The 9,852-nt window shown below is 34.4% G+C and overlaps 1 protein-coding gene across 1 annotated transcript in view; it reads right to left on the reverse strand.

The window, feature by feature from the left end:
- The window catches only part of LOC100180857 (dynein beta chain, ciliary-like), a gene marked incomplete at its 3' end in the record, with an annotated part of 37,528 nt that overhangs the window by 10,386 nt on the left and 17,290 nt on the right, over positions 1-9,852 (reverse strand). The window contains exons 37-51 of the mRNA XM_018815208.2: positions 8,946-9,110; positions 8,368-8,568; positions 7,812-7,972; positions 7,066-7,327; positions 6,132-6,278; positions 5,303-5,545; positions 4,829-4,984; positions 4,288-4,404; positions 3,717-3,977; positions 2,872-3,024; positions 2,393-2,539; positions 1,734-1,879; positions 1,142-1,301; positions 407-675; positions 38-115 (exon numbers count right to left, since the gene is read on the reverse strand). Of these exons, the coding sequence (XP_018670753.1) occupies positions 38-115; positions 407-675; positions 1,142-1,301; positions 1,734-1,879; positions 2,393-2,539; positions 2,872-3,024; positions 3,717-3,977; positions 4,288-4,404; positions 4,829-4,984; positions 5,303-5,545; positions 6,132-6,278; positions 7,066-7,327; positions 7,812-7,972; positions 8,368-8,568; positions 8,946-9,110 (2,666 nt within the window). The remainder of the gene's footprint in view (positions 1-37; positions 116-406; positions 676-1,141; positions 1,302-1,733; positions 1,880-2,392; positions 2,540-2,871; positions 3,025-3,716; positions 3,978-4,287; positions 4,405-4,828; positions 4,985-5,302; positions 5,546-6,131; positions 6,279-7,065; positions 7,328-7,811; positions 7,973-8,367; positions 8,569-8,945; positions 9,111-9,852) is intronic.

Consider the following 9,852-nt stretch of genomic DNA (forward strand, 5'->3'; position numbering starts at 1 on the left):
ATCTTGAATTTTAANACAAAGGTATATACCATAATACCTTATAAGTGTATGAGGTTGTACTGTCCCATATGCATCTACTTCTGGCATGTTCATATCATCAATGAAATAAACCAACCTGGTGAAAACAACCTGTATTAACTTAATTTATAAATAATATATGATGACCCTACTTTTATATATACATACACACTTCCATGTTTAAAATAAACATTTGCACCAAAATCACACTTATTAAATTTAAACAGAATTGTGTAAGAAATAACAGATTTTATTCTATATGGGTGAGGTCTTTCAGTGTGGCTTTTCAATGGGTTCTAGGATTTGGTCCAGGATTGATGCATTACCCTCAAAAATATTTAACAAATAGTTTATACTTTAGAAAACAATAATAAAAATTTCAAATTACCGTTTTGACCCTGGAGGTCCGAAATTCCTCCCCGCTTTTTTCTCAAGTGGTTTCTCGAGCACTCCTTGCAACATCATTGATGTTGTGTAGAAGTTGAACGGAACGTTCGTGACCATGAAGTCTTCAGGAAGGGATGCGAGTTTATCCTGCACGAGGACCGTCTTTCCAGCTCCTGCGTTCCCCACCAACATCACTGGACGACGGATCTCCATCAGAAGATCCATGAAGTAACGAATACGACGAGTTTCAGCTGTTGGCACCATACATGCCTGGAGAAAAGGGAAAGGCATAAATAGGCTTAATTTTTGGTGTGTATGGGCTTGGGGTTGGGCAACCCCACATTAAAAAAAATAACTTAAAACAATTTTTATAACAGGGGGACATACTGTGTATACAAACAAGCGGGACCAAATTTTTAGTGTTTGCCACATTAATCAAAGTTTTCTATATTTCTCTTTATGCCTCGTATTTAAATTTTTAAGTGACATCATTAAAATCGGTTACAATCATAGTCATCAAACATAGGGAACCTAATTGATTAATGTGGCATATTCATAATACTGTCGCTTTGTTTGTTTATATAGACACCTAGCACCAGGATAAGAGCTATTTTGGGTATAAAAATGAGGTGGTACAGCATATAGTGTCATCCCCAAAATGTTTAATAGAATATCATAATAAAAACATAACCCCAGTGTTTCCAGTTTAAAATTTTTCCAATCACCCAGTATTGACCTGCAATGGTAGATCAGGATCCAGTTCGAATACGGGAACACTTTCTGACCATGGAAGAAACTTCTTTGTTTCGCTGTCAATGCAAAAATCGAACACAGTACCATTGCTTGGGAACTTGACTGTTTTAAACTCAGTGGTCCACCATTTACTAAACTCCACTCTGCATATAAATAAATGAATAAATTTAACTTGCTTTATCCTTGCATGGCTGGAAAAAGACAGTCGTTATAACACAAGTGTACTGTTTCATACACCTCGTGCTAGCTTACGAGTTACCATGCATTCAACTTTATAGAGTTTTTTTTCTCTAATGTAGAGCTAACAATTTTTGGATAACCCATTAGTGACCTGTAGCAGTGACCAGCCTTGAACCCATAACTTCTAGGTTACAGACAGGTGCGCCAAACATTGTGCCACAGTGCCAATTATATACAATTTAGTTAACGACTAAAAAATGAATTAAAAATTAGAAAAACTTAGGATATCATTGCTTTAAAATAAGGGTCGATAGCTATATAAGTAAACTTTGTTATAAACTACACTTAATACACAGCATTTTTTCCACAGTATTTAAATAGATAACTTTATTGACCTGTAATCAATCAGTTGATCTTGGAACATAGCCCCACCAAATGCCCATATACAAGCAAATACAAAATATAACTCGTATAATTCCTTTGGGCAATCTGCTGGTGTGTTATCTGGTGTAAGAAGCACTTCAAGTAAATAACACAACATCTGTGAAGAAGTATAGGCATTAGTAATATTGAACGAGGAGATATAAAAGTTTATGTTACACTGGCATGTTATAAAAAGACTCCGGTGTGCCGTAATTTTTTTTTAATTAACAATAAAAATGTTATAAAAAAGTTTTTTTAAATGTTGCTGCGTCGCAAAGAAATCCGAAGCAACCAAGTGATTTTGCCTTTTTGCATAAAAAAAGTTTAAAAATCTTAGCAATAAACCAATGTACTTAACAAAGCTCCGGTAATCAAAATAAACAGAAATAACTGAAGACTGGTGTATTAACAAAAACATGCTGTCAATAAAACATGAACTTTCCTACATATGTGCCTAACATGGGTATGCATATTGCATGGATAGCCTGGAATAAATATCGTTACCTTATGTGAATAATCTAGGCACACATAGTAACTGGTAAACTGGAAAAAAGCTTCAATTAACAGCAATAACACTTATGTGGGAAAAGAAATTCTGGTTTACCAAAGATAGGCACCTATGCTTTCCTACCTGTATTTTAGCACACTCTGGTATTGGAGTAATTGTTTTAAACCTTCCCCTCAATGTTTCAATACATGGTGGTATGTATTTGTCAAACAATATTGTTAGGTTGGCTTTCTCTGATTGAATTTCTCGCTTGTCAATCCATGATGTTACCTGTGTAGTGTGGTGGGTCATAGTAAAAAAGTAAAATAATGATACAATATTAAAGCATGATATGTATGTTTTAACACTCTTTGCTTGATTTAAATAAAAAGTTTCTTGGCATTGACTACTACCATTGTGAGCTGTATCTTTGGACAAGACACTTAATGGCAATTGCCGCAAACCAGTGATTTTCGAATTATCAGCAAAAGAACACTTACAAAGTTACATAAATGGTAAATTGTAAGCGTGCACAAGGTGTATGAAACAGAACACTGTGTTACATCGACTGTTCTTGCCCAACCACATGGGGGTAAATAGGTTACATTCATTCATGTACTTACCACTGGGTTCCACCCCAGATCAGCAGGATTCAAATACAAGATACCAGCCCTTGATACAGTGGCTGGGGTGGCAGTTCGTAAGTTACTAATCTCAAACAACAACCTCATTGAAGGTGTGAGTGGGATACGCTCATTGCTGGCTAATGTCAACACCTGGTATAACAAGGTAAGATGAGTGAATGGATTCTATTTATCTTCCAGAACACCCTAGGTGTTTTGGGGAATGAGCCATGACTGATTTTGATGATATGAAGCACATAATAGATAAAAAATCAAGCCCAACAAACTGTATATAGGAGATATATATTTCACCTGACTGGCATCGTCGGGCTCTATTTGAATAGGAGACAATCACATTTAAGCTAAATATATATCTCTGATATTATACAATTCGTTAGCCTTGTATTTTGTCTGTTAGTTTTTTCGTAGCACCAGATCCTGACTGGAATTATTACAGAAGAATCGTCCTATTCTATGAGCACCAGAACTTAAAGTTAACAATTAAAATACAAGTTAAAGCTGACACATAAGGAAAATGCTTCTGAAAGGCTGGGTTAGGATTTATCATTATTATACCTACAAAAGTAAAAAATAGCTATTGCTTTTAATGTGTCTTACTGTCTTTTACTAACAAAGTGTAAAAAGCTATTGGGTTAAAATGTCTTTTATTATTAATACTGTAAAAAAGGATACAGCGTTAAAAAGTATAATGTTATTAAAAATGGAAAAAAGGCTATTGCATTAAAGTGTATTTTATTATTAAAAGTGAAAACAGCTGTTGCAGTGTATTATTTAGCCTTGTAAAATTTTTAAACCATGAACAGCAAAACACATATTCCACCCACCTTATTATCGTCCATAACGGTATTCAATGATTCAATCCACATCGGGTCAATGTCACCATCCAGCACAATCCATTTCGGTCCGTTATGTGTAACATTGGATAAATCCCTCATAACGGTTGAAAACAATCCATCTTTCCATTCCCTTGTAGCTGGGTTGATGATACCAAATAACTCATCATTGGTGACAGCTTTGGGATTAAGATCAACCCATATCGGTCTACGCTTCATGTTCTGGTAGCATTTCATCAAGGATTTTAATACCTGGAATAAAAATGAATGATGTAACTTACTTTATTCTTGCGTGGCCAGAAACGATAGTAGTTATAACACAGGTGTACTATTTCATATTGTTGTAGAAATCAGGGAGGTTCCCCATGTTTGAGTGTAACTGTATTTTGTGAGTGTAACTGTACTTTAGCAAGTTACCCGTATTTTGTCAAAAAGTTAGAAAAAAGTCACCCATATGCCTAAATAAAAAGTTGCTTCTATGTTACTCCTATGCCCATAAAAATCTTATTTCAATACCCACACTTCACCACTAAGGTACATGACTTGCATGCCAATAAATCACCTGTGTTTTCCCTGTCCCTGCATTACCAATAACAAACACAGAGTGTCGAACAAACAGAAGTTCATCAAGTTGAACCAACTTCAACACAAAGTTGTCTTCTGCTTGGAGTTTTAAATCCTACAACACAAAAGAAAGAATAAATGTAACTTATGTTTCCTCGAGTGCCAACTTTATAAGTTATGGCAGGTTTGCCCTATGTCTACACCTCATGTCTGTTTACATCTCTAAATGTTTTAGAATATGTTTTTTTCAGTGCTTTTTAGATGCTGACAATTCAGACAACCCATTAGTGATCAGTGGTTGGAGCAATTATTTATAATTGTCTTGATCAATAACACCCATAAAATATCCATAAAGGTGGAAGTATTAAACTTGGTGTCTTCTGCTTACAGGCAAAGACTCGTTATATAAAAACTGAGCATACGTTATTTATACCATACAGACATATACATACATAAGTGCAAAAGTAATACCACTTTACTTCATAACTGTATGAAAAAATGTAACTTGCTTGCTGTTTAGTGTGTATTGATGTACTTACATGCACAGCTTGCTTGCACATTTTCTCAAGGTCAAGATCCCGTTTACGAGGGACATCCAACGCAGGGAAGAGATCACCGATGAGTCCCATGAAAACTGGCATGTCATCCGTCACGATCTTCGGAATATTGAAATCTCGAAGAGCTCGCATGAGAACCTGTGGATATAAATATGAGAAATCAATGAAAAGTAATATGACTAAATGAAGGTAAATTATTTTTTCAGGCAATGACAGTCTTTACAACACAAGGGTTTTATACACCTTGTTCCCGCTTATAAGTTATCGCATATGTAACAACGTTTTTTTTGCTGTTTTTTTTATGTATGGTTGATAATTTAGGCATCATGCAGCATAACCAACTTAATTTTTAAATTATCATTTAAAAAAATCAAGTAAACTAATTCCTATGACAATAAAACTGGACCTAAAGAACAAAATATATTTTAACACACAATCAAATGAAATATATTTTACCTGTTCTTCTGGTCTAGTTTTGTCGCTTCTTTTAAGCGATCCAGCCACCACAAGAACTGACTTAATAGCCCGTAAACCCCAGTCATAATGGTCTTGCTTTGACAATAACTCCTTACACAGTGTGTATAAAGTAATGAATTTTCGTGCAAGAATTCGAGCTTCAAGGAAACCCTCAGCCACCAACATGATCTCACATATAAGTTCAAAGTCAGGAACAACCATAGCACAAGGTCTAAACAATGCCTGTGTAATGTTAGGCCTTGGTTAAATAACATAAGTCATTTCAGAAAAGACAATGTATATATTATGCTATGCATATTTAAACTTTATAACATGCCCACTACTACTATAGGAACAGCCTACAAATAAAACAGTACATAATAATATATTTTTGAATAAAACCATAGTATTTGATGTGAATAAAGAGATAATCAGTTTAAAACTAAGATATGTCATACGTCAGTGTTTCTAAATCTGTCATTGTTTGTGCCCCTTTTCATAAACATGCAACAATTATGGCACCCTACTTCATCAATAAAACACCTAGATTTATTTTGTTTTTTTTTGCTTTTTTATTCAGCACTTTGCAGCAATCACCTTTTAAAAAAGACCAAGAGCAAAGGCCTGTTTTAAAATGGTAGTCGGCATAGGCGCCAAACCGTAAAAATTACCACACCACATTAATCAGTAAACATTAGTAACCAGTTAGTTGGATTTTTACCAGAATACATGTTTAGCTATTCCTTGCCTCCCCGTATTTTTAAAAGTTTGGTGCCTATGGTCCTCGCTAAAGTAAAACAACAGTTTGACAGCAATACAAATCTCCAACCTTCAAATTTTCCGGCAATTCTGTTCTTCCTGCATAACCGGGGTTCATGGTGATGAAGATGCCAACTGTTGGGATGAGGGAGATCTCCTCTCCTTGGAAGATGAACCTCTTCTTCTTATATCGGATCGCATCTTGGATGGATTTCACCTGAAAATAAAACATAAGAGTTTTAACGTTGTGTAATTTTGACCTGACTTGTTATTTTGACTTTTAATGTTATGCCATTTGACCCTGTAATGTAATTTTGACCTAGTTTAAGCAGGCATTGAAGGAAACTTTTCATATTTGTTGTACACATACTCTTTACTGAGCTGAATCTACAAATTTAACTGTTTTATTAAAGTTGGTAGCGTCATCATTTATATTTGCACCAGTAATATCATGGCCCATGGCTGATGGGTGCTTTTAGTTACCAAGTACTTTGTAAAGGACACATACACAATGATGGCAGCACTGAGCCTAAATTTAGTATCCTCCAGTTACAAGGTAAAGGTTTACTCAATGTGCCATTTTCCATAGATGGGAACATGATAATTTTGTTATTTTTAACATAAACTAAATGTTTGTTTAACAGCCATGCATTTTAGGTGTCGCTCTTTTACATAATTTTTTAGTAATAGCATGTTTTAACAACAACTTTTGCTGTGCTGCTGATTTCTTTCGCATTGTTTTTTAATAATTTGATCATTGCTATCGTTTTCAAAGACATAGTAGGGTGGGGGAAGATAGGACTATTCTTTTTATTCTATTTTCTCGTACCATTTGGTGGTAAACAAAGAATTATAAAACTGTATTATCACGACTCCATAGACTGTTTTAATTGTTTAAAACATAATCAGGATATTTGGATATTATGTGCTAAAGGTGTCTCATTTTCCCCCACCCAATTATATGAATAAAATTATTTTATGAATAAAATCGGTTATGTTATTACCTGCACGGCAACAACAGACAACACTTCTACTGAAATTCTGTTGAACTCGTCGAAACAGCCCCATGCCCCCGTCTGTGCCAAACCCTTGTAGATGTTTCCAATAGATTTATAATCCATCTGTTCCGAGCAGTTAAACACATATACCATGATACCAAGGGAACGAGCGAGATCTTTTGTGGTTTCTGTTTTCCCAGTACCAGCTGGACCAGCAGGTGCACCACCCATAATTAAATGGAGAGATTGGGTCAAAGTGATGTAGCATCTGAAGGAACATGCGGGGTTAAAATTGGGTGAATTGGTTATAGGTTTGAATATAGGTTGAGGTGTACTGGGTAAATAGAACCTAAAAAAAGTTCTACAAAAAAAACTCTAATAAATGTGACATTAATTTTACAAAATTTCCCTAGGTTCCATATTTTTAAAATGCAGGGGAGGCAGGAATAGGGGTTGTTAGATGTGCATTTCAAATTTAGTTTTGATATTTACTGATAAAGCATTTTCCTTTTGAGCCTATGAATATTTATAGTGCAAAGAATTGTAAAACCAAAAATGTACAGTAGTTACATTATAGCAATAGCAGTAAAACGCATTCTGACATTTATCTAGCGCTCCAGATTTTGATGGATATTTTTTTATGCTTTCGACTGAGAATTGTAAAAACAAAAACATGCAAGTTACATTATACCCAGCAGTAAACGACATTAAAACATAAAACTGCAAATCTTTCATAAAAATAATCACCAGACCTGTCAGTAAGTGGGGTGATCACAAGGCGTGGTGTATTACCAAGGTACTCATATGAATATAAGAACTGTGCATCACATATGTTAGCGTAACAATGTTTCTTCTCATCATCCCATCTGTGCCGAAGCTGGGATTGCCAAACAAACTCAGATGCGCTCTCAATCTGTGAAACAAGATTGATATTATCTCTATTGAATAGTACTGAAATTCAGTGAGATAACTAGAATAAATTTCGCGAATCTGACCCTGATCTGGTGCTCATAAAGTTAAACAATTCTTGTGTATCAAATTAAATTAGATTCAATTTAATAAAGGACTAACGATACCATTTAGTAGAAAAAATCTTAGCTACCATGGCACGGTACACTATAGTATATCAACCACAAAGAGTAGGTTGTTTATTAAAACATGGCAAACTATAGCCTAACTATCCTAAGTTTGTTTTACTTTTAAAAGTTGCTGCTAGAAAATGAATTCTTAAATGAGGCATTTTAAAATAGGGAAACTACAATGTTTAACATTATAAACATATACAAATCAATGTGACTTCTACTCTACCTTCTGTTGTATGAGTTTAGCCACCACATCTCTAGCATGTACATCTATTGTACATATTGTCATAATCTTTTGTCTGTCATTATGTGTAAGGTTTCCTATGAGTTGTGTGATCAATGTATTCAGTTGGTTGACTTGTTTCTTAAAGTAATCCTTCAATGCATGCTCATAACCTTCCTCAAGACGAGCAAATGCAATTCCAACCTTGAAAATTGATAAATGTTACTTATTTATCCTGGTTTATAAAGCAGGTGTCTTGTTTTATACATCTCATGCCCGTTTTGAGTTTATAAGCTATTACAGTGTGTGTAATTTTTTTTTTAAAACAATGTTGTTTTTTGTTTTTTTTTCTGTTTGGCTGATAATTTGGACAACCAATTGATGACAGACCAGTAAAATTGTGAAATACAAATCAGTATGTTTCAGTTCATTTAAAGCATATTTCTTATCTTTTTAAAACAAGTGTTTTGAGAAGAATTTTTAATTTTTTAACTTAATCACTTGGTATTAAAAAAACTAAAATTAGAAAATTAAACTTTTTTTTGTTTTGGCATTGTAGTTCTACACAAAAACCACATTACCTCAGTAGACCACCAGATTTGTGTGGTAGATAAAGCAACTTGTGCAGGGTAATCAAACAGCCATTGATCACGAGGTTTTTCCTCGTATGTTACCACGGATTCAGCGAGCTCGTTACGTACCGTTGCACGCATTGCATCCATCACTCGGTTCAACCAAAGTTCAACCTACATGAATGAAAAATTTAAGAATATTAAGATATTTCAAAAATGTTGCAGGAAACGAAAAATATTTTTGATGAAAAATACATAAATAGTTGTATTCCTTTTTAAAAAAAAATATAATAGAAGCAATAGGCATTGAAACATAATATATTATATTGTATGCAGTTTCTGGTATGAAAATAATCTTAATTTGAGGAAATTAAGAAAACCAGAATAAAAAAACGGCAAAAATGAGCAAAAAAGGCATAGACATGGATTTAATCATCTACCTGGCCAGTACATTGACATAAATCACCAAATGCGACATATTCATCTTCAGTGCTGTACATTCCAAGTGCTGCTTTAGATGGGTTGCCACTCTCATCTTCCTCAAACTTTAACTTAGACATGTTGTCAAATAACTTGGCCAAGTGACGGGATACCTGGGTAGGTAGATAGATGGTATATAACAAGGGAATGTATCTGTGGTAGAATTCGTATCATGTATACACTCATTCAGCAGGGGTGTTATTATTGTGTACTGACTAAACTAGTTGCTGCCTAAATTAAATTTTGCTGTTTTTGTTCGGCTGACTAAAATTTAGTCAGTGTATTTTCACATATAGTCAGCCAACTAAATTCCTGTGCATTAATTATTATGGAAGTTAGTCGGAAAAATTTATGATGAATGAATGGAACTTGCTTTATCCTCGTGTGGCGGAAAAAACGACAGCCTTTATGTTATGCTAATTACCTCAACTGGGTT

This window comes from Ciona intestinalis, unplaced genomic scaffold (assembly GCF_000224145.3).
Source record: "Ciona intestinalis unplaced genomic scaffold, KH HT000049.2, whole genome shotgun sequence".
NCBI lineage: Eukaryota > Metazoa > Chordata > Ascidiacea > Phlebobranchia > Cionidae > Ciona > Ciona intestinalis.